This window comes from Anser brachyrhynchus, assembly GCF_964034855.1.
Source record: "Anser brachyrhynchus genome assembly, chromosome: 1".
NCBI lineage: Eukaryota > Metazoa > Chordata > Aves > Anseriformes > Anatidae > Anser > Anser brachyrhynchus.
In genome coordinates this window covers 73,765,922-73,790,264 of record NC_137694.1, presented here as the reverse complement: position 1 = coordinate 73,790,264, position 24,343 = coordinate 73,765,922, and the positions used below count along the sequence as shown (strand labels likewise).

At 38.5% G+C, this 24,343-nt stretch overlaps 1 protein-coding gene across 6 annotated transcripts in view; it reads right to left on the bottom strand.

The window, feature by feature from the left end:
• The window catches only part of PHF21B (PHD finger protein 21B), a 170,453-nt gene that overhangs the window by 22,048 nt on the left and 124,062 nt on the right, over window positions 1-24,343 (bottom strand). For all 6 annotated transcript variants that reach the window (XM_080577556.1, XM_080577559.1, XM_080577557.1 and 3 more), the window contains 3 exons: window positions 19,648-19,740; window positions 6,936-7,286; window positions 4,609-4,731 (listed from right to left, as the gene is read on the bottom strand). In XM_080577556.1, the coding sequence (XP_080433682.1) occupies window positions 4,609-4,731; window positions 6,936-7,286; window positions 19,648-19,740 (567 nt within the window). The remainder of the gene's footprint in view (window positions 1-4,608; window positions 4,732-6,935; window positions 7,287-19,647; window positions 19,741-24,343) is intronic.

Sequence of the window (24,343 nt, the reverse complement as noted above, 5' to 3'; positions counted from 1 at the left end):
CTATGCAGTTATAGGGCAATTACTAGAGCAGACTCTACATTTTCTGTCAGAGATTTTTCATTGGGATTTTTTTTTCCAATGAAATTTCCTGCAAGAGAAAGTTTTGCTGAAGATTTAATTCCTTTTTTTTTTAACTTAAAAGGAAAACTGAAATTCTGTTGCGTAGTTCGAAGCCCAAATTGAACCAAACTACTTGGTTTTGCGTCAAATCTATGGTACTGTGGGGCCTCCTCTCTCTGCTGTGCTGACCAACCTCATTGGATCATGATACCCAAGTGGCATTTTCACAAGGTGCAATTCCACAGAAGAGACAATCTGGCTAGAAAAACCAAGCTATTAGGAATCCAGCAAGCAAAACTCACAATCCAACTGTGATAAAGCACCCAAAGACCATTGAAAGATGTAATTATCATACTCACCCAAAATAAAATGTGTAGATTTAGGTTGAACTAAAATTGAGTGTTTAAGTGGTAGATCGTCAAAACATTCTGTTTCAATCAGAGAAGTGTCAGGAGAACATATTTCAACACTTCCAAGTCAAAATTAGTTTGAACTTCTTGTTTATGAAAAACCTGATGATTCAACTTTTCATTTCAGCCCATTGTAAAATCAACTACGAAGTTATTGGAAGTACCATTTCCTTTGCAATTCTGACTTCCACATAGTGAAACTGTGAAAGTAAGCACATCCTCATTTTATAGACGAAAAGATCTAGCTAAGGGGTGGGTTCTTCACAAATCAGAGGGTCAGGATTGGATATCCTTATTCTTCTTACATCTGTGAAAATATCTACATCAAAGAGGTAAACTAACAAAGTCATAAGATAGGAATATTGTCATTCCATGATCTCCTAGTGTGTAATTCTTCCTGTAGATTAAAAAATGGTCATGTAGAATCTCATCACTGCAATTTAGATAACATTCATGCTATATTTCTGCCTTCCATAACTGTGGTAATGACAAGCACATGTACATTTGCACATCAGACCTTGATTTCATTAATGCTCACTCCTTACATGTCTAAAACACCAGCTAGGCATGGTGGGGGTTCCACACGTGAAGGGAAAGATGAATATTTGATCAGAGACCCACTGTGTAGATCTGAGAAGAAAATTTGTCAATTGAGTAGAATTACAAGCTTCACTTCACCCCCACTAGAAGTAACTTTGTGGCAGGATGTCTCAGTGCTCTGAGCAGAAGTCCTAGTAACATTTAGATATAAAATCAGAAAGTTGGAATGGTTAATGTGTGATTGTATGTTCCCATTGGAGCACAGATTGCCTATATTACCCAAAGATGAGACTGTAAAGGGAGCATACATTTTCTGACATCTAAACTAAAATTATTTCAGTACTGGCACGCTTGATAAATTTCCTCTCTTTATACTAAATTTATTTGAATACATATCTAATTAAATGTAATGACAGCATACTTGCTTATGAAGAGTTTTCATAAATGGACTTGATAATTATCTCACTATTAAAGACAGGAAGGGTTAGGTTTTATAGATATTTGAAATATGGTTCCTCTTTAAAAATCCCAATAGAAGCGGTATTCATTTTAACAAGCACATTATATTAACAGCATATTTGTTTTCATGGGTTTTGTTATTTCACACTCTTGCAGCTCATTGGATTCCACTCAAAATACTAGTTCCGCTGCAAAGCTTTACTGTCAAGCATCACAGAGAAATGGCAATGCAGTGTTGTTTCTGCTCTGTGTAGGAATCCACAAAACTGATTCTTTGATTTCTCCATTCTTTTTAATGCAGGCTCAACTCTACCATTTAGTCCACAATAGCAATGTGTCTCTCTTGTCAATTCTTAAGTAGGATTAAAATCACTGTTAGCTAAATAACCAGCATTTCTGGCAGTAATTTTTATTTTAAGTAAAAGAATGTTAGAATGTGCAGGAAAATGCTGTCAGAATGTAAAATTTTAGTAATACACAAACCGAAATGCAAAAAGTTTTGTGCAATTCTAACTGCTTCTTCTGTGCTGAACTCAGATACTTTTAAGTAAAACAAAACAAAACAAACAAAAAAACTAAGAAGCATACCAATGACAAAAACAAACAAACAAAAAACAAAACAAAAACAAACAAACAAAACAAAACAAACAAAAAACAACAAAAACAGCCATTTGCTCCACAGAGGGATCACTCCCTTGTGTAATTCCTTAATTTCTTTGCAGAAATCATTCTGGTGGGAGAGGCCCCATTACTAGACAGGCGGCAATTTAGTTCGGCAGTTAATGGCCTCCATCCTCACCAGCACCTGGCTTAGTGAAGGGAACAGGGCACCATTCTCCCAGTCACTCCTCAGCCTCCGGATGACAAAACCCACACAGCTCATGTCCCAGGAGAAGGCTCTGACCACTGGACCTGGACATCCTTGCTGACTGACTCCCTCCATCCCTTCTGGGAAAGCCACTCCATAGCCACTCATCCAGGACTAACGGCTGTGAAATACAGGCCCAGCGAGATTTGCTATAGTCTAAGGATACTTGGGGAAGAAGAAATCTTAGGTTTATGCAAAAGGAATACATATTTCAGGGCTGCTGTGTCCAGAGCTAGCTTCCTGGCTTCCCAAAAGAACAACCAAGCCAGAAACAAAAGACAGCCAGCAGGTTCTGAGTCCTTTGTGTTTGTTCAGATATGCTTAGAAACTGCAGACAGAACTCCTGGCTACTGTTAGGTCTGGTTACTTCTGGTTTATTTATTTTGAATTTTACATTTAATATGTTAAATCCCAGTCTGTCATGACTGACATTTATGTAGAGACATACTCAAATTCCTGCCTCAGTTTTGTGCTTTGAAGATAAATAAAGGTGTGGAAAGAAGTGCCTAGACTGCTTATTTTCTTAAAAAAAATACCATGGTATCTTTGTTACTCTTTGCCTTAAATTCAATCGTCTGTTAAACAGCTATGAATGCTTTTAGAAATGTGTGTTATGTCTTTTCACAAAGCAAAACAAAGATTTTTACAAAACCATTTCTTTTTGTAATTACATGTTCTATTTATGTCATTACATGTTTACACTAATTATGCTGTTAGTTCTAATTACACTAATTCTATAAATACATGATAATCAACTAAAGTTTACTTTCAAAGAACAAAAGAAATTAACTCTAGACTTACATATTTATGGCTGTGAAATAAATCTATGAAAAGTCACACTTAAGGGCATAGCTTCAGCATCCTACACAGAAAATTGTGTTTGCCAAGACATCCTGTATACATGGTAGGAACAATGTTCTTGGTTACAAAAAAAGACAGTCAGAGGAGCCAGAGGCCAGGATATACTAGTTAGCAATTCAATGGAAAGCTCATTAAATTTAAGAATGCTATACCATAATCTGTCCTGAGTTGCACGGTCTCTTTCTGCATTCCTCTGGAAGATTTTTGCTCAGTATTCTTTTGTGGGGAATAAATTACGGTCAAAGAAAAATGGATTGTTTTTTTTTCTAGCATTTTCTTTTTAAGCAGGATCTACTAGCTTTTCTGCCCCCTAGGTGCTGGACAATAAATAATCTTTTGGAAATAGTTCCTTAATGAAAACAGATGCAGTCCCATCATTCAGTGGTAACGAAGATTCACACGAAGGTCAGATTTTAAACTTGGAGGTTTCATAAGCACAGTTCTGCAGGGCTTTTGCATAAACCTGTGATATTCTAGGTTAAAAGCCACAATATTTACCCCCTAACACTGTTCCAACTTTTGTCTTCAAATGTCGATAGGAGTGACATTGCCCACATAACATTAAAAATTTATATTGTGATAATTCTCTTAAACTTACAGTGCCAAGGATGCTTTCTTGCTCTAAACTTATTAGAATAATAAGGTTAAGATTTCACATTATATGAACATTTCCGCACTGTAAGTAAATGCAGTTTGTACAATTTCTCAAATTGCCTCAGAAGTATTTACAAGCTAATTTGAATACATCTAGTCAAAACCAAAATGCCTGTTAAACATAGATTCCATTTCTACAAGGTCTTCTGATTTGTATTTTCAGTTTACATAGTAAATATAGTTCATGAAAGAGATTTAATCTTATTACTTGCTTTCTACTCTCTTCCTCAATTTGAACCATTTTAATGTGTTTCAGACTAGAAAGAATCTGTGTGCATGTGGGAATGTGGGATAACGCACACAGCAAATGCAAGGAACTATATTGTTACACACAATCTAGAGACTGCAAGATTCATTACAAAGAAGATGAAAATGTAAAAGCCCATCTTACAAAAGAAATGTTAATTCAACCTCATGTACAGCCTGTAAATCCGGTGTTACATATTCGATAGCATAAAAGAAAATATTTTCAGCTTTTATATACCTTTCACGAGAAATACAGCTATACTCAGGCAAGGTGCCTGGATTATTACGATGCCTACAATTCTTACATTTTACGACACTGGGAGGTTTGAAAGATGCAAACCAAATTTGTCAGAACAACTCACAGGGGCAGAACACACCTTTTGCAGTGAACCATAAGCACAAAATCAGTAATTATGTATGCACACAGAAAAAAAAAATTAGTAATGACCCCTAAAACTTAGGGGTCATACTGTAGCTCATTTATTAAAATAATAATTAAAAAAAAATCACCTCTGGATTTTCCTCCTTTTTCTTTTTGGTAGCAGGGGATCCCTGAGCTGACTCTTCAGGAAGTTTCTTTGTCTCCACTTTACTTTCTGTCTGGGTTTGGACTTGAGGCTGAATAATGATAACCTAAAAGACAACATACAAATAAAAGAACAGAATTCACTATATATAACTAGAATTTTCTGCCTGAAAATGTGATTCTTCATTGTAGTGTTAGTTGATACCTACATAGGCAACAAATATGTCACAAGCCAAAAATATTAAAAACTGGATACCTAGCTTAGGCCTCTAAATATTCTGAAAATGAATTTTTATAGATGCATCATAAACCAGCAGCAGCCTAAGGGAGCCATTTGATCAGCATCTCCGAAAATTAGGACACTTTCTATTTAGAGGGCTCCTGAAGCTGATTCAGTGACCTAACTTTGGTGTTCATGTTGCCAGTGATTTTAAGTTGTTTCCTTTTATTTTCTTTCACAGAGACATAGAAGAGATGGAACTACTACACATTCAAAATAAGAGTCTCATCTCAGTTATTCCAGTGTTATTACAGAGTAAGTACATGTGGATTGGAAAGAAGATGCTCCTTAGGAATACTGATGTGACAGATCAGAGTTCAGTCCTCAGCATTTATGGGTTATAAGCAGTGGATATCCAGTTTTGCATAAACAAAATAAAATATATGTTTTAAATTAAAATTAATTCTGGTTAGAACCTTAGCCATAGGAATTACTACACAGATCTCTTAGGCATGAACATGTGTTTGTATGTCCACCTGCTACTATTTGAATTACCATGTAAAGATTTACATGTTTCAGATAACATTACCTCAGAAGCTATTAAATTAAAAGGAATGAAAGACAATTTCTAACCACGGAACTATACGTGACTTTACACCCATACTCAAAGCTTCATAAAAGAGTACAGAAGAGCTTCCCAAGGTCACCTTCTTGATGAAGGTCACTGAATTTGAACACTGGGCCTCTTCCATCTATTTCACTGCTAACCTTCAAAAAATTTATTTAATTGTTATATACTTTATCTCAACTCAGTCACTCTAAAAGACTCAAGAGCATAAAAAGGAATTTTTTTTAACCAGTAGCCAGTTAAAGTAAGAAAAATAAATTATGTTAGAAAAGTGTAGAAGAGATGCTTACTTTTATTTACCTCACAAACCATCCTACATCCTGTATTCTTTCTTAGCACTGTATGGGAACCTGTGCTGCCAACAAAATCTGGGGTAGCAGGAACTAGCAGTAAATTACAATGAATGTCCGCTGGGTACATTGGCAGACTTTATTGAATCTGTTTCTGGTACATGAGTGGAAAAATTCTTATATTTCAAAGCTAAAAAGACACACAAAGTGGAAAAAAGAAATTTGTAACTTGATTTTTTCCTACTGATCTGCTGATCAGTTTTGAAACCCCGAGCTCTCATTTCATTTGCCCATGGAAAAGAAGAAGGGAATGCCTGATTATTTGATACACTCCCCTGGGATCAGTTAATATAACTGATATCTCTGTATAATTGAAGAGGGAGTCCATAGGAAATTTGAGCCTGCACAGAATTCAGGGATATTATTAGTAAGAAATGGTTTAAGTAAAGAGAAGATCATATTGTTCCATTAACATCAGGCTACACAATGATGCATTTTGGTCCATCTAAAATCAAGGCATGTACACAGACAAATGTCTACTGGCGTCCAGGTGTCCCCTTAAGGATTTTTCCACTGCTTTCTGATTATTTCCTTCAAAAGGAACCACAAGCACCACTCTGTCAGGGCTTTGCACTCCCAGAGGAACCACAAGTACAAGAGAGATAAGGACATACTGGAAAGTGTCCAACAGAGGGCTACCAAGATGATAAAGAGACTGGAGCATCTGTCCTATGAAAAGAGGCTGAGAGAGCTGAGACTGTTCAGCCTGGAGAAGAGGAGGCTCAGGGGGGATCTTACTGATGTCTGTAAATACCTGAAGGGAGAGTGCAAAGAAGACAGAGCCAGACTCTTTTCAGTGGTGCCCAAACTGGAAGACAGGAGGCTCCCTCCTAACATCAGGAAGCCCTTCCATGCTGTGTGGGTGACAAAGCACTGGCACAGGTTGCCCAGAGAGGTTGTGGAGTCTCCTCCTTGGAGAACTTCAGTAGCCACCAGTACGTGGTCCTGGGCAGCCTGCTCTGGGTGGCCCTGCTGGAGTAGAGGGCTGGGCCAGATGGCCTCCAGAGGGTCCTTCCAGCCTCAGCCCTTCTGTGATTCCGTGACCATTCTGCTCACATCTGTGCCATAACTCCTGAGTTTGGCAGCCGAAACACAGCAAGAAGCAGAACCTACCTTGCTGTCGGCACTGATGAGGAGTGGTTGCACTTTGATGCTGTCATTGACCACAGAGACGGTAGCGCTAGTGCTGATAGGAGTTGCATTGTTGGGGGAGGTGGAGATGATGGCGTACGCCACACCGGCACTGCTCAGTGGTGACGAGAGAGGGGTAGGCTCGGTGACGCTTTGTGACTGGCTGTTAGGTGTCTGTACATGGCTGACGGTGTTGTTGGCAGTGGGGAGGGCAGGGCTGGGGTTTTTGATGCTGACGACAGTAGCCTTTTGGAAGGTAGGAGGTTGCTTGGATGGTTGGTCTCTGCACGGGGAAATAGGGAGGCTGTCTGGAATCAGGGTCTTTGGCCTAACCTGCAAAGAGGGTTAGATGTTATTAGGCATAATCCAACTAGACATAATCCAATCCATAATTCCAACTCTAGTGGAAAAACACTGCATACGTGCACTCTAGCCGTAGAGCCTCTAGTTGTATTAACCACACCACAGGAGCGCCTAGAAAAATGTAGTGTAGCAACTTGAAGTAGACAGCCATTCATTCACTTGTAGATGTATTCCCAGCACTCCTCAGCTGAGTCATTTTGTAGTCCCTAACTCATTGCAATGCTAAATAAGAAGGGAGAAAAAAGTAAATTCCTCACTTTTATTAGCACACATCCATACACACGGTACTCAAGCCACATTCAGTTCTCAGTAGGCATGTTTAAGCCAAAGCCTTTTTGCAAAGAATGGAAAGCACAGATGCAATAATTTCCTGTTCTGAAGGACACAACACTCCTGCTATGAATTAAGGAGTGGGAATTGAATCATTAAGGGAGTTGTGGGAAAGCATTTACAGGAACATTAAGTGTATGCACATCATTTGTACTGGTGGATCAGTGAATGAAGATCCTTATATTCTTAAGACAAGCCATGTTCAATGGACACAACCACTCAGCTCAACAACAACAACAGAGAGAAAGACAGGGAAAAAAAGACAACCACAAACGTTTAACTTAGTATTTTGTGCTGTAAGGAAAAAGCTGATATGCGGCTGTGGGTGAGTAAAGAAGGCACTTCTCCATGGATGGATGGGGAAATCATTTGCCAACATTTGTGAAGACTGAGGTTTTACACAGAGCTGTGAATGATAGCTGAAAACAATTGTCTCCAGCTAATGTGATGTGTTTCCAGTGGGGTAATTAATGTCACCCTGTCAACATGGCTCTGACTTAACAACGTGTTAAGTACAGTTCCAGAATTGAAAATAAATAATTTAAACTGCTTCACATGAAGTTAACTTCACTCCTAGCTTATTCGTTAACATGGCCACATAAAACAGCCGGCTCCCTCTGTGCTTATTTCATCCTGTCACTTCTCGCACCCTCCATACTGTGAAACAAAATGACAAGCTGCAGCAGACAGGCAGTGGAAACAGCTGCCTGTGCTGCTGTGCGTCAGCCAGCAAGAGCCCTTCCAATGATGCTGCCTCCAATCTCCAGCCTAAGTAAGCCATTTAATGAAAAGGCAGGGATTCACTGATGTAGGGAAAATCATCTCTCAAGGCTGGCCGTCGTCCTCTATCACATCAAGGAGGAGCTGTACCCATTTCTCCTTGCAGAGAATATGAAGCATGGCAGCACACGTATCTCAACTCTTTCTATTCCAGTAGCACAGTGCTCAGTTGCCACTTGGCTCCTAAAACTGATGAATAGTATAAACATGCATTAGAAGCACAGTCCTGCTTAGGAGCACATAAACTACAAGTAATCAAGGTAGGTGTAAAGTGAAAGAGCAAACAGAGGCAGACAAGAGGCTTTGCCCAAAGTACAGCGGCAGACGAGTGACAAAGCTGGGAATCTGTTGTGTTTGGCTCACAACTTCAAATTAACACCAAAAAGCCTTGCAGACTCATTATGAAATGACTCAAAGCTACACTAAACAAGAACTAACCACGCTCAAGATATTCTGACAGTAAATGAAATTTTTTGCTCTTTTTCCTCCATCTCATGAGTTCCACCCCACATATTTTATGTAAGGGTTATTTGGTTTTATTATTGAAGATACCAGACAAATACTCTGGTCAAGATATTTAAGAAGCCAGTCTATGTTTAGCTTCATATTCAAAATTAATTAATGGTCTTATTTTATTTTCAAAAGCAGTGCACAGGGGTTTGGTTTAGAACCATCCTAGCTCAGGCATTTTGCAAAACTAAGGCTTCTAACATGAACAACAGCCCAGTGCAACAGCAGTCGTGAAGCAGAGACAGACTCTTAAAGCATTTATGTCTGTATCAGAGTCAGTTATACAAGCAGATATTGTAACATCTATTTTTATAATAGTTGTGTATAATTTATAATAGTATCCTTTTTCCTCCTGTTATATCTTATATAATTCTTTCATATGTAAGCCTTTAACAAGTTGTTCATGCCCATGTGCTCAGAGATACGTGCACAGAAATAGCGTTGTTATTCAGAAAAAGTCTGAGACGCTTGGCAAAATACAGTTAAAATGTACTCTCATGGCCAAAAAAATATAAATTTAATTGTAAGCTGTTTGGCAAACATCTAAATGATGGATCTCTCCTTAAAACAATTTTCTTGTAAATTGGTATAACATCAGTTACCAACAGAAATACTGTAAACATGCAAACAGATAAGTACATATATACAGGGAGAAAAATAAATAAATAATATCTCAGATCCAAGATTCAATGTAACTGTCACTGGTAACTTTAAAAAAAATCGTCTGACAAAAAGTCATCTCTGTAGTTTTTCTAGCCAAAAGCTGTCATGCAGTCTACCCAGATCTACTGTATCTGTCACTCTTACTTGCATGTTTGTATTTAACCAAAAGCCTAATTAAAACTAAATGCCTATATATAGTCTAGCTACATAGTTATCTTTTCTACACTATTACCTATATATGTATTGATTGTCAGATGTAATACTTCAATGAATTCTATACACGCTCTTTACACAATTATATTCATTCTGCAAGTTGTGGATGAATGCATATGACTGTGCTATATAATAAGCTACTCCTGCACAGTTAAACAGATGTAATTTTCCAAAGTAACATATTCCCTATAAATCACTACCTATTGAAGTATTTGATCTGGTTTAGCGCACGTGAACATAAGCTGGGGATTTTCTGCCACCTTGTGATACGAAGCAGGTATAGCGGTCTTCATTGTCCAAACCTCTGCAAATTCCCTGACAAGTTCATTTAACGTTGTGAAAGTAGATTTATTACAGAATAATAAAAAGGGTTGACTACAGAAAAGTTTCAGGTGCTCCTAGCACGAGTTAAAGCTAAAATAAGTTAAAATAATATTTATTTTCTCAGCCCACAGGCATGCATCCAAAAAAGAAAACAAGCACAGAAAGCCATTCCCCTCTGCAGTGCTCTAATACCTGTGAATTGAAACACTAGGCATAGTACTTAAAAAGCAGCTAGGCTAACATTTAGCAGAGTTTCACATTTAAAAACTAACCTGCTATAGTACTCTGTGAGAATAAATGGTGTTATCTGGGAAGGAAAAAAAAATGAAGGAAAGAGCTAACAAATTCCTTTCCCACACTGAAAAGCTGTAGTTTAAATTTGGGAGACAGAAGGGAGACAGTAGCACCAGTAGAAATCTGGCAGCTGACAATCACCAATGAACTGTATTTTAGATGGAAGGTAAGAAAGAAGCCTTTTCTACTGAAAGTAGCATAGGTTGGATGGCACCAGTCCCCATTACAAGAGGCACAACAAATACAAGGTGCATAAATTTGGAAAAGGAGAAAAAAAGAGGAAGTAACAGACAGCATGTGTGTCACAAAGAGAAAACCACAACTGTTTCTCCTGTAGCTCAACCCTCCTTTCCCCAAATATCTTTCATTTAACTTCTGACAGCTGTCAAAACAGAATGTGATACTACCAGGGCTATAAATGTACGGGAAGAGAGGGCTATTGCTTGAATGTAATGATTTCATAAAGCCACGTTGTTCTCGAGTGTGCTCAATAACCACAATAAAAGAAACATTTGATTTTAGGCTGCAATATTCAGACACCCATGGTACTTCCCAAATAGCCTGCAGGTGAGTACGGTGTTTGAGAAGATATTTCCAGACTTGAGAATTCACAAGGTGGCTGTCTACTTTTCGGGTAGGGAAATAACATGGAGCCTGATCCTGTGACATGTGCAGGGTGCACTTTCGTTCAGCAACCTCTAATTTCATATATTTTAAAGAGTTTAAGATCAGAAGGGGATCAGCTCCTGTGACTAACGTAACTTTGTGTACGTCCTATATCATTAAACTCCATCCAGATGTCCCTGTGTGAAACCCAAAGGCTTCCATTATACCAAAACATCATTCCAGCTCTCAAGAGCACAAATTGTTGAATACCTCAGAGGTGCATGAACGGTTGAGTGGCAGAGGTGGGAGAGCCTGGTATGTCACCATTGACAAAAGCAACTGTGATCACGGGCAATCTATTTCCTGAGCTACATTCCATCAGGTAAGCCACTCATGTGCTGTAGTGAAGAAAAAGAAGGTAAGATAAAGAAGATAAACCCTTACAAAATAAGCCCTCAAGATCCAACCCAAACAAGTATGGGGGAGAAGGAGGAGAAGAGAACGAAGACACATAATTCCTCCCATCTCTGTGGGCAATGATATGCAGTCCTAAAAGACAGGATTTAATTAGAATAGTTATCTCGGTGCAGATCTGCAGGTGCTATGAGAATTCTGGCCAATGTGTTCTCCTTACGACCCAGTGAGGAAGGGAAGATGATAAAAAAAAGTACTTCAACTACAAAACCAAAAGGGATTATCGTGATCGTCCAGCTCGCAAACTGGCCATAGAACTTCCCCCAGAAATCGAAGGCTGATTTTAACAGAAAATACAAAGAAGTTCTTAATGATGAATTCATCATCAGCCCAATAAACTGTTTTAATATTTCATTACACTTGTAACTGGCATTTTATTGCAAGGTTGAAATTGCATAAGTTCAGCTTCCAGTCCTGGATCTTGTTATAGCTTTGTCAGCAGCACTGAAAAGCCCTCCCCCTCCCCATACCAGATATCAGCTGGATCGTGCTCAGCATCAATCAGCCCTTCATACTCGCAGGGCCGATCTGTATGAGAGTAAATTTTTCATCTCAACGCAATATCACATTGCCTTTGAGAGAAAGACCATTATTCACACTTTATTTTCACTTCACCCTTGTACTTGGAGCTTAAAAACAAAAACTCAAAATGGATTTGGCACAATTCATATGTCACAGTGGCAAAGTGCTGGGAGCAGCAGACAGAGCTTTCATTCTTGAAAAGCTTTAGAGGATCACACAGAAAACATTAGCAATGGCTGATAAAATGAGTGCAATGTGGAGTAATTATATCCTTCACCAGAATGAACAGATGCACACTGACTTCAGTAAAGCTGTGTCTATTTATGCCAGCTGAGGGCTGACTCTCCATCTTTTTTTTAGATCACTAAAAATCAGGCAAAAGAAAAAATTATTCATAACTTCACAACAATGAAACACCCTTAAATACAGTATGCCCAGCAGACTTAAATATGAGCATTTCCACCTTGCTTGATTTTTGGTTCCTTTCCTGATAAGCTCCTGTTTTATTCGGCTTGCTCTGAGAGCACAAACAAATTAAACACAGTTTATTTTCTTGCCACAGCAGGAAGATTTAAAAACACAAGTGACTATGGATCCATATATGTTTTTCTTCCTTCCCTTTGATGGAGGTACACAAGAGAGAAGTTTCTCTTCAGTGTGTACCACAAGGAAATGCCATGCAAGATGACCCAGTTCAGGGAGTCCTGTCCCCAGATAACGTCAGCTTCTCCTTATCATCTGCCACTGTCCCTGAAATACAAGCTTGGAAAGCCACAGAAGAATGATACGAAATGCAGAACAAAAGCCAATCAAGTATACTAGCCCATATTTTCAATCCTTGCTGCTCTGGACTGGGTGAGCTGGGAAGAAATCTTAATCTTCACTGAAATCAACAGCAAATTTTAACAGGCTTCAGTATGACCAGAACCACAGCTAGCACCTCAAAATGAACACCAGTCTCTCATTTTACATGCTGTGCAAAGTAAATACCCCAAAATCACTCTGTGATATTTTGACATATATTCAAATCACACGCACCATATTGGATGTTTTCCTCTGGACTGTATATCTACTATATTTTAGTACCTCAATTTGTTAGTCATGGACAGCCAATTTAGTGACAAGGTGATACCCAGATAACATAACCCCTGTACATTTTTTAAGACAACAAAGGTATATCATTAAGTTTTATTTCTTCTTCAGCCTTGCTTGATACTAGAAACAGAAGTTTTGCTCAGAGAAATGTTCATGCTGGAATCTGTCAGCTCTGCTTTCTGCGGATGTTGGCAGAAGGCAGTCAGGTGGGAGTTCTTTATTAAAAACGTTATCAGTATTTTGAACACAAAACTGTATTTTCAGAGGAACTTGACTGACTTTTGCTAATGAAATGTACATCTCTCCTCAGTTATACTTCCTGTATTTTCTGGTTTGGCATCACTGCTATTGAGTTGGTGATTCATTAAGTGGCTTTTTTCCATTTACAAAGGGGAAAACTACCATTAAATCAGCAAATTAAAATCAATATTATTTCAAAAAACAAACAAAAAAAAAAACCAAAAAAAAAACAACAACACACAGGGGTTGAAGTTGACAAGGATTTCTGTTTTTTGTTCTGCACAATGATTCTGTCCTTGAATATGCAGTTATCTATGTGCCTCTGAGGAAAGAATTTAATCCTTATTGTTTAGGATTACAATAGAAGTATAAAAGCTAGATTGTGATTTAACACAACAGTCAATAACTTACTTCTATTTCTACTCTCCTCAGTATTTCAAGCCAGCTTGCTTCTCTCTCAGATACTCATCTATGATTAACTTGCTTCAAGCTAAATACAAAATGTCCATGAAACCTTTAGGCACAACGAACATCTGTCTGCTCTCTTTCTATCCTTACACATCTATAGGTGGGCTCTGGACCAACCCACACAACCAGGCTTTCCTTGGGCCCAAATTCTGCTGTCACTTTAAAGACCAGGATGTCACTGTTTCATGCTGTCCATCATACTAAGAGCTTTTTGTGATTCTGGACAACAATAATGGCACATTATAATGATTTGACCAGCCATGACTAGTCAAAACCAAAAAGCTTAAATGACGACATAACTCTGCTCAGGGTTTAAGGAGCTGAGACTGGATGAAGCATCACTAGTCTTTATGTATCGTGTCACCATTATCCACAATGACAAAAACAGGTTCTGTTTGCTGGCAGCCTGAACCAGATGAAAGCACACAAAAAGTTCAGATATCAAGAGGTGAAAGTGAAGGTTTTAGGGACATGAAGTGGTGCAGTGACTTCCTCCAAGCTTCTACTGAGGTACTGCACACTGGGACAACCTTTCTTTCAGGCTGTTGTGTGACCAGAGTCCTACCACAGGCTTATACAACTGACAATGAGGCACAGAGAGGCAGCACAGTCCAGACCTAAGCCAGACATGGATCTGAAGCCATCATTTGCATGGATGCAAATGGTGTCAGTGGAGAAAGGGGACACGTCTCACCTTCCTGATACTCTGCAAAACAGCATTTGATTTGGAGAAACATGAGACTTTATCTGGGGGAAAAGGTACAGTGTCAAGTGTTAAAACGGCTTGAATTTTTCCTGTATGTTGTATAGTTTAGGCTCCTACTTGCAGACTATCATGGAGATCAGTCTTTCCAGATCTTTTTCAAAATGTTCATGACACTGACTATATCTGAAAGACTCAAGAATCAGCAATCCCAGTTCTCCTTCACCACCACCATGGATAAGTTCTCTAATTAAGAACAGGAACTCAGAAAGGCAGAGAAGACGGAGGCATTGGGGAGAGTTTGCTTCTGGGTGCAGACCCCTTTGCTACACGCATACATTCAGCTTTGTCCATACTGCCGAAGACTGGATTTCTTGTCAGTGCCAACTGACAGCATATCACCATCCTCAAGGAACACTTCTTATCACACTGCCTTATTCATACCTTCATCTGTCATGGCTGCGCATGTAAAATGTGTAGCATGGAGCACTCTGGATGCTCCAGCAAACCCATACCTCTATCAGCAACACAGGCTACCCATCAAACCTATCCACTAGTGAGTAACCAAGATTCCCACAGATTTTGCAACATAGTGACATGTTTTCATTGTGAGGGTGGTCAAGCACTGGAACAGGCTTCCTAGAGAGGTGGTTGATTCCCCAGGCCTGTCAGCGTTCAAGAGGCATTTGGGTAATGCCCTCAATAATATGCTTTAACTTTTGGTTAGCCCTGAAGCAGTCAGGCACTTGTACTCGATGATCTTTGAAGGTCCCTTCCAACTGAACTGAACTGTTCTGTTTTGCTCTATCCAATATTCAAAGCTTCCCTTCAAAGGGAGTCTCTACAGCCAGACTAATGCTCATATAAGGAGGCATCTCAACCTTCTTCTCTAAGAGTTGAGGACACAAACCTCATCACTTTCAACAAAAACCATTTTCTTTGTTATCCTCCTCTGACAGAAATATATAGTGGCATGTAATTCATAGTAACATGCCTATTAAAAATAAGCAAACCGATAAAAAGAAACCAGAACCCTCTGCTGCACATGCTTCTTCCCAAAGGGAAAGGATGAGAGAAGAAATAGCTTACAACAGATGTTAATCTTTCTGCTTGATACATTACTGGAAGGCATTCCAAATACAGTGACTAGCACTGTATAAAAGCTTATATAGAATAAAACAGATTAACAACTATATTTATTAAGGGCTACATTTTCAACCAGGCCTCTGCAAAACTTTCCTTTTAAAAAGCAATTTTGTTTCTATGTTTTCTGCATGCATACAGTCAATGAATATTAAATACTGTTGGACAACCCTTTGCTTGGTTATATACCATGCTGATTAAGTTACCTTGAATTGGATTATGCCTCCTCCTCCACTAGCATTCCAACACATCCCCCTGGAAGTGCAGAGGGTTATATACCAGAAAGATGAATGACATCCCTTAGGGGATTATAGTCCTTTTCTCCTGTGACATTGTAATAACGACTTCACCCAATTCAATTATTCCATACTCAAAAAAAAACCACCAGTAAAATACTCATCTCTCTCTTGCACAATCCAGTTTAACTTTTTATACAGACATGCATATCAGCTAGCTTCTTTTCCAGTTTCACAAAAGGCTGACTCACATTTAGTAGTATGATTTTTTTTTTCATTTTTTAAAGCCTATGCACCATCTTAACACATTACACTTAAAAATGTTTTAGACTTAAGACACACACACAGGTTCTGACACAGATCAGTCTGTTACGACACTTCTCCTGCAGTACAGTGTCATTGCACAGCTTGGGTTCTGGCTATAGGAGCTACTTTCCTTTTAAGAAATCTTCCAGAAGTCCTGTCACTGAGGAGGCCAAGAGCTGGTTTTGGTACACATGTGAGGAGAAGCAGCAGCTGTCATTGGGACTGTGCTGATGGTAACTATGACAAGAAATGTTATAAATGCAAATGTACACTTAGGTTTTGGGAACATCTAAAGACCACAGCCTCTGACAGGGTTCACACTGTACCTGTGATGAATAAACATGTGGCAACAAAGCAGTCCCTGCCCCTAAGCAGCCTGAAGTGATCGAATTCAGACCCTACTGAACAGCACATATTAAAATCACTCCAGAAGATAAAAAATAAGCAGCTCTTGGCAATAGAACTGGCTAGGGACTACTGAAAAACACGCATGCTTTATGTAAAGCAGCTGTGTGTACCTGTTTCTGTTTACCGCTAATCTATGTGATAGTTCCACCATGGCCTTCTGCTGCGCAGCTCTGCGCTATTCCAGTCAGGAATGCCATCAACAAAGCAATCCCAAGCCCTGCCTTCAACCAAGACTGGAAAAATAGGTCAGAGAAATAGTATAATAATCTGATTTAACTACTATTCAAATCATCGCTCTCTCTCCATCAATTTGAATGAAAATTGGATTGGGCCCAAATTACTGACAACAAAATGGGAGGCTTATTTTAATATCTTTGCTGCTTTATTTAAAATGTCCCACTGGAAGAACTGAAACTAAGATTTCTCATGTGCCTTCAGGTGGCTACAGTGCGGGTGACATTTTTATGTAAAAAGGTTCAAAATAAACAGATTGTCAGTATCACAGTTGGAAACTGGAGCCCTAGCCTGACATGGGGCCACCCCTCCTTACAGTTGACAGGTGCCATAAAGAGGAACAGCTCAAGAGTAAGAATGCATCATCCATATGTTTGAGTAAAGGACCTCCACAATTTGGTTCCGAGAGTGCAGCAGAATCTACAGTTTCATAATGTCTCAGCCAACTGGAAAGTTCAAAGGCCAATATAAGATGAAAAAGATGATCTGGAATTAAAATCCCAAACATCACAGGTCACAGCAGAAATTTTATTTATTTGAGGAAAACAAAAATAAATTGATATTCTGGAAAAAGTTTTTTTAAAAAAGAAAAAAGGTCCACCAAAGAGTCTTGTTTCAGTAAATAATGAATGCCTAAAGAAATATTATTTGTATTGCACAATGAACTTGTAATTAATGTTTGTTTGTTCTCCATTTAATAGCAGTTCTGCACTAAGTGACGGGATTTTGCTGCCATTTGTGAATGTGCAGATTTTGAATCTTCATTCCCCATATGAAGGAGCTCCTGGGGGTCATACCATAAACCCATTCAAATGAACAAAACAAATGACAAGTATCCATACAAATGTGGAAAATGAGAAAGCTGTATGTATTGTTTTACATAAGAACAGTGAAGTGCCTCAATTTACTTATGTGATGATTTTCTGCTTGACTGTAAAGTCATATCCAAATGTAAAAATTTCCAAAAATACCAAAATCATATCAAAATGTAAATTTGATCTCTTTTAAACATCAAGCAGAAAGTTTTGCTGGGGAAACAATATGGAAATGTTAAATTTCTCTGCAAACTTCAGGAGGGAGAGGAATGTATAGACCGTGACGAACTGCAGAGAAACTGCAGCCTGTAAATGGGGCAAGGCAGTTGCCAAAGAAGGAGGTCTGGGCCTGTAAAAAGTCAGAAAATGCTCAGAACATAAGAAGTACTCCTGATACTGTGGTCTTCTTTGTAGCTGCATACTTCTGTTTTAGTTTTGACAGCAGTAAGATTGCTTTGTGGTTATTTCCAATGCTATCTGTATGAAGTAGAAAATTTAGTGAACTATGGCCCAGGGCTGCTGTAAAAGCACTGGTATTTCATCAATATTAAGTATGATTGCATAAACTGGCCTGAAATTAAAGACTGTGCTAGAATACAAGTGAAAAGTGAAATACAAACACAAATACTGCCATGAGCTCAACAGCAAGGTAGAAGGAATCTGTGTTATTTTCAAAAAGTTCAGGAAATCAGCTTCTTCCACTTTTTTCAATTCTTCAAAATGTAGTTAACACTGAAGGAAAATTTTTCTTCTTACTAACAAAAGTATAGAACACTGATGCTTCTCTAAGTGCAACATTTGCAATGTCATCGTCATTGCTAAAACATAACTTTAATGATAATTTAAGCCCCTGTTACAGATCTTTCCGCTGCTCTTGAACCTCATTTATTATCAGAAGCAATCTGAAAATCTTTGACACCCCAAAATGGCAAAAAATCAATGTGTCATTATGCTGAAAGAACAACTGAAAAGCAAAGTCTGAAACTTGATAAGAAAACTATGACCTTCCTTTACGTTCACAACTTTTGTTTTCCACAAATGTAATTTCAAGAGAGAATTTAAGAACTTTATCTTGGAAATACTCCTTCCTCCAGGCAGATTTAGCTCACAGATCTGCTACTAGATTCTGCACTAAGAAAATATTAGGAAAAAAAATTAAAGGAGCAATAGGAAGACCCAACATTGACTTCAGTGCTAGATCAATGTTCATATAAGAAAAATAGACTTCTCAGGGCCACACAGGGAAAATAGATTTATACTTAATAATCACGAGCCTGAAAAGAAAATCATAGAACTGCAACACAACACATGCTGAAAATGACATTTAAAATTTTTGAGAAAAAGGGTTGAAATGGGGAACAAAGCGTACAGTTATGGAAACTGTGCTGGATATTCAGAAAAGAAAACTCAGGTCTTGATCTGTGAGCATAACTTGCCTTTCATTCCTACCCAGCCAATCTTGCCTCAGTCTGGCATCTGGGTTGGTTGGGCCAAAACACTATACTGGGATAGGCAGAGAGAAAGCAAGTAAGTTAGTAAAAGAATGTATGAGTCTAAATCTTGAACAGAAAGGTTAATACTTCTACCTCTTTTCTAACTACAGATTTGCAGATTTTTGCATCTGTGATTTGCGATTCATCTTATAAAGCATAAATTTACAGTTCACCATATGTATTTTGTACTTCCACAATGAATCTGAGGTTTGCTTTTTTTTTTTTTTATGGCTAACACAGTATGCTTCCAAAAGAAAACTGATTTTTCTGTTCTTCATAAATTGGAGAAAATCACAGCTCTGCTGTTCAACTCACCGGTGAGCTGCCCAGTACTATACAGGATCAAATAAGTTAGTCTTTATTCAGCCAAATGAGTGTGCTGACCTACACAGGCCTGGGCACCAGAGAGGAACAGAGCAGAATACATACAAAATGACATTAAAAAAAAACAAACCTTGGAACTGTATTTTGTACCTGAGGTAGCACTGCTGGTCCTTGTCCTGCCAACCTCTGCAAGGAGCTGACCTGAGGAACCTTAATGGGCACTGCAGTGATAGTTCCCAAAGTCTGTTGGAAGAAAAACAGTTGAACATGGTTTAAAACAATGGCACAACTTTCCCAGGTAAACTTTGCCCTACCCAGCAATTCCCTTTCCAGCTCTTTGTCTCTTCCTTTGACTCATGGCAGAAGGGTATACCATGGCAGTCCACTTGGAGCTCCCTCCCCCCTCGTAAGAGTCACTCTTCCTTCTCTTTAACCATCTCCTCAAAGCACTATTCATTAAAGCCTGCTGTCTCCTCACCGCAGCTCCTAATTGTGAGTGCAAAGGATATGCCTCATTATTGTGAAGTTTTCTTGTAACACATGGCAAACACAACTGTGCAGCCATGGCTGAAGGATGTCTGGGCACCAGCATGTTTTCAAAAGAGAAAGGTGAAATGCACCACGGTGAGACTTCAAAACGTGCACTGGTAAGATGATGCATTTCATGGTAGCCAGGGTCATAAAGAAGTTCACTGTGTCTTAGTAAATAGTAAATACTGAATTATTAAAACTGAAAGGTACTTACAAATCTACTATAGCACGCTGTAACAAAACATTCAGCAAAGATAGCATCCATTTGGGCCAACACAACAGCTATTACCATCCACCTTCATCTTCTCTACTCACTTTTCTCTCTGTTGCATAACAATTTTACTCAAAGCTTATTTAAGAGATCTGAGGTAGCTCCTTCTATGAGGAAATACATTGCTGTCTTCTACATAAAGCTTACTCTGTAGGCAGAGAAGTGATATCTATTAACCCAGTATTGTCTTTATCCCTTATGAATACAGAAAGACACCAACAGAGTAAGCAAAATATGTTTTTGTAATACAGTCAAGAACACATGAATTCCCCACCCCTAAAAATTGGTGTCTGCTCAACCCCAATTCTTTGCTGACTTCTCATCTATCTATAGTGGTACAGATATCTATAGATGTACATTTATGAATTCTATTATAGGTGGTCTGAATGGCACATCTTTTTCAAGCCTCACCCACAGATGTTCCTAAAATAGTGGATCTGAGATGTTGTAAATAACTTGTACTTCATTTTCTCCAACAAAAAGAACAGATAGTTTACAATTTTAGGGTGGGGACCTAGGTCTAAAGAATATTTCAGACTTTTCCTCTTTACCCTCTTTCATTCACTCACCTCCAAGTAAAGTTCCTATTTTGGTTAACTGGCCAGTATTCTTAAGACAAAGTTTAACAACTTCTATCTAATGTTTGTTAATTGCTATTGGGATGACATGGCAATATAAGCAAGCAGATGACTGTCATTAAAAGAGCAAGAGACACTTAGTCACTGATCAAAAACTTATTGGGCTGCTAGAAATGGCTAATAAGGAAAGAAAAACAGGTTCAAGTGAATTTCTCTGAATTTAGCCTTCCTCAAAACAAAGATATTGGATCACAGACAGTAAAAATAAAGTATGCTAATGTTATCCCAATCTGATCATGGAATTTATCAATAACAATGAATCTATAACATAGCTAGCTCAAGCAAAATGAGACTGTACCAGGTTTGTGCTGATACGTTATTCTCAGACTTCAGCATCAGAGTTGTAAAATAGCCTGTTTCATTTTAACTATAGTGTTTGTTAAGAATACCATGCATTTTCATGCTGAATGTTTTTAATTTACCTGTCCCACTGACTTCATATTTTCAACACTACCACTCCTCTCAGAGACATCTGGTTATGTGATGTGATATATTCAGAAAAGTTTAAAATTTGCCAGAGTTAACCACCGAGGAGAGTTGTACAGTTATAAACATGCAAGTCATTTTTTTTTCTGAGTGCTTGTGGATTATCAGTACCCTGGATTATCTATGGAAAAACATACTCAATTAATACTGTATTGAGCCAGAAAGGGGAAAACAAACAAACAAACAAACACAAACACAGCATTTCTACCTGAGGACACAAGAACATGCAAGATTTACCTTCCTGCATAAGTGAGGATACTGGCAGCAGAGTGAGGTAGAGAGAGTGTTTCCATTGCAGTTATCACTATAGGGTGACACAAGGGATAACAAAAAATGGGAAGGATACTAAAACTGTCTGAATTAATGACTTCTTTGTCCTCTCTACCATATCATGGTCTCACACATTGGGAAGGACAACATGATGAATTCCTGTAGTCTGGAGGGAAGGAGAACCTGAGCTGCCACCTGCTGCTATCACCACTTATTAGATGTATCACCACTCCCTGCTTTATACTAGCATGAGCTAATTAATTCAGCCCAGTTATTTTGCTTTTTAAGGTCAATATCAAAAGGAATTTCCCAACCTATGCTAGAGGATCTAGAAGTTTATCACACAGTATGATGTACACTTTCCCTCAATTCCAGCAGTGTTTATGAACAGAACAAGTTTTCTTTGGTAATGCAGTGAGTCCAAGCCAAGTTTTCCCTGCAAACTCCAAAAATTCTCTTGGGTGGCACATATACCTCTACTGCAAGCTAAAACAAGAAGTTCTTCCTTGTGGAAGGTTGTGCTTAAAGGGTGGCTGCAACTCTCATTGTTTTTATACATGCTACCACGGGCCTTGGAAAAACACATTCAGATATTCATATTCCTACAGATATGACTGGATTTGCAAGGATTTTCAGACTGGCAGACAGAATACCATGCATCAAAATCAGAAGTGCTGACACTGAGTGAAATTGGGAATTGACTATAAAGATAAGAATCAATTTGCTTGGAAGATAAGATGTGGTTATCAGTTGGTAGAATGCAAAAAAACTCCATGTCTGAGTAACAAATCTGTGCTACTTCAGATATCAATCATGAGAAAAATAAAATAAAATAAAATAAAATAAAATAAAATAAAATAAAATAAAATAAAATAAATCTGTCTGGAATTAAGTGCCTTTATCCTGTGAGAAAGGAGCTCATCTCAGCTGCTAGGTGCACTGCTGTGCCAATTCTGCTATGTTTAAAAACACACAGCAACGGAATCAAAAGGAATGTGAATGAGAAGAAACAAGAAACGCCATAAAACTACTCTGCACTCTTCTCTTGGCTTCACTTGAAAACAAAGACAGGATGTATTGTCTGTGGGTATCAGAGGAATGAACTACCATTAGTTCTGTCACCTGCATTCTCAAAAAAAAATCTTCCTATTTATTTTCCTGAAGTAGGAGTTCTGCAGCCATCTCAAGAGAGAAAAAGCAAATTACGGCATTCTTGGGTTATGAAATTTTCAGTGACAAAGATACAGCCTACTGCTTGCAAATGCTGTTACAGTAAGAACCTGTTATTTAATATTCAAACAATGTCAGTACAAAAATCATATGGCCGAGAGAAAATTCAAAATTTTAACCTCACATTAATAATAGCACTATAGTATGGTCAGACAGAGAGCTACCTAAGAATCTACTTTAATTTTCACTCTTTGCATTGGTTTGTTATTGTTTCTCAGCATGGGCAATAAACAGATCAAGATGTTGTATTAGAAAAATTCAACAACAGAAACGTCTTGACTTTTCCTGCAACACTTTTCATCTTTATCTCAAGGTACTTCACCTAGGCCAGTCTCCGTTTTAGTGATGAAAAAACTAACATCTGGGGCAAAATAACACTGTCAGGGCTAACCCATTGTACAGGTGGAAAAGCCAGACTTCCTGTTTCCAGTTTCTCATCCCTATGGTTGATTAATGTCATCTCATCTGTCGGTGCACAGTCACATTTGAGTCCCCTGATTTTTAGGTCAGTGACAACTATTTTGGTGAGCCTGGTGGATCAAACACTTGTCACTCTCTAATTCCACACTATCATTTTAATCCACGTGGCGCGCTTTTTTTTTCCCTCTCCTTCCTTTTTTCCAGTTTGTCCAAAGAGCAAGCTGGTGTACATTCTTACAAACCTTTAACAGGCTGAAAAGACATTTTTCTGGCAATGCCTGACCTTTAAGCACTTTGTATGAATTTATCGATACCAGAAGAAACAATAATTTAAAAGGTTATTTTATGAGTTCTGAATAGTTTATGGCAGTACTTTTGTCAAGATAAATGAGTTTCTTATTACTACATTTACAGCTCTGAGCATTTTAATAAAAAAGGTCCATAAAAGTCAAAGATAACTTCAAATCTCTCCTCTATGTAAGCCTACTTGGGCTTTTCTGGTGACCCTCCGAAACACCTACAACGTGGAAGGAGTACAGAGATGTGTAGTGATGGGGGAAAGTTAAGAGCCAAATTTACGTTGGCCTCAAGAATTCTTTTGGTTTTATACATTTAAGACAGATTTATTTAACACTATGAAGAGTTTTCAAATAAAAAGAAACTTGTCAGATATATGTCACACTGCCTAATTTACCAAACTTTACATCCAGCAGCACTTATTACAGGTAAGCATCTGGGAGCTTGTGACCCCTAGGTCAACTCCTACCACAAGCACCAGCCCCCCTCTTGGACTGAAAGAGGAACCTCAACCATGCCATCACCCTCTGTAACAGGTAATGGCTGATGAACGTCTATGGCCACAACACAAACCACTTCCAAACTTCTGTCTTTAGTGACCTATACAGGGTGCACGGCTATCTGGAATGCCAGGGGCACCTTTTTTGCTTGAGCAATCTGCAGGAGCCCTTGGAGTGGAACCAGAGCAGGCCCATTGTGTGGT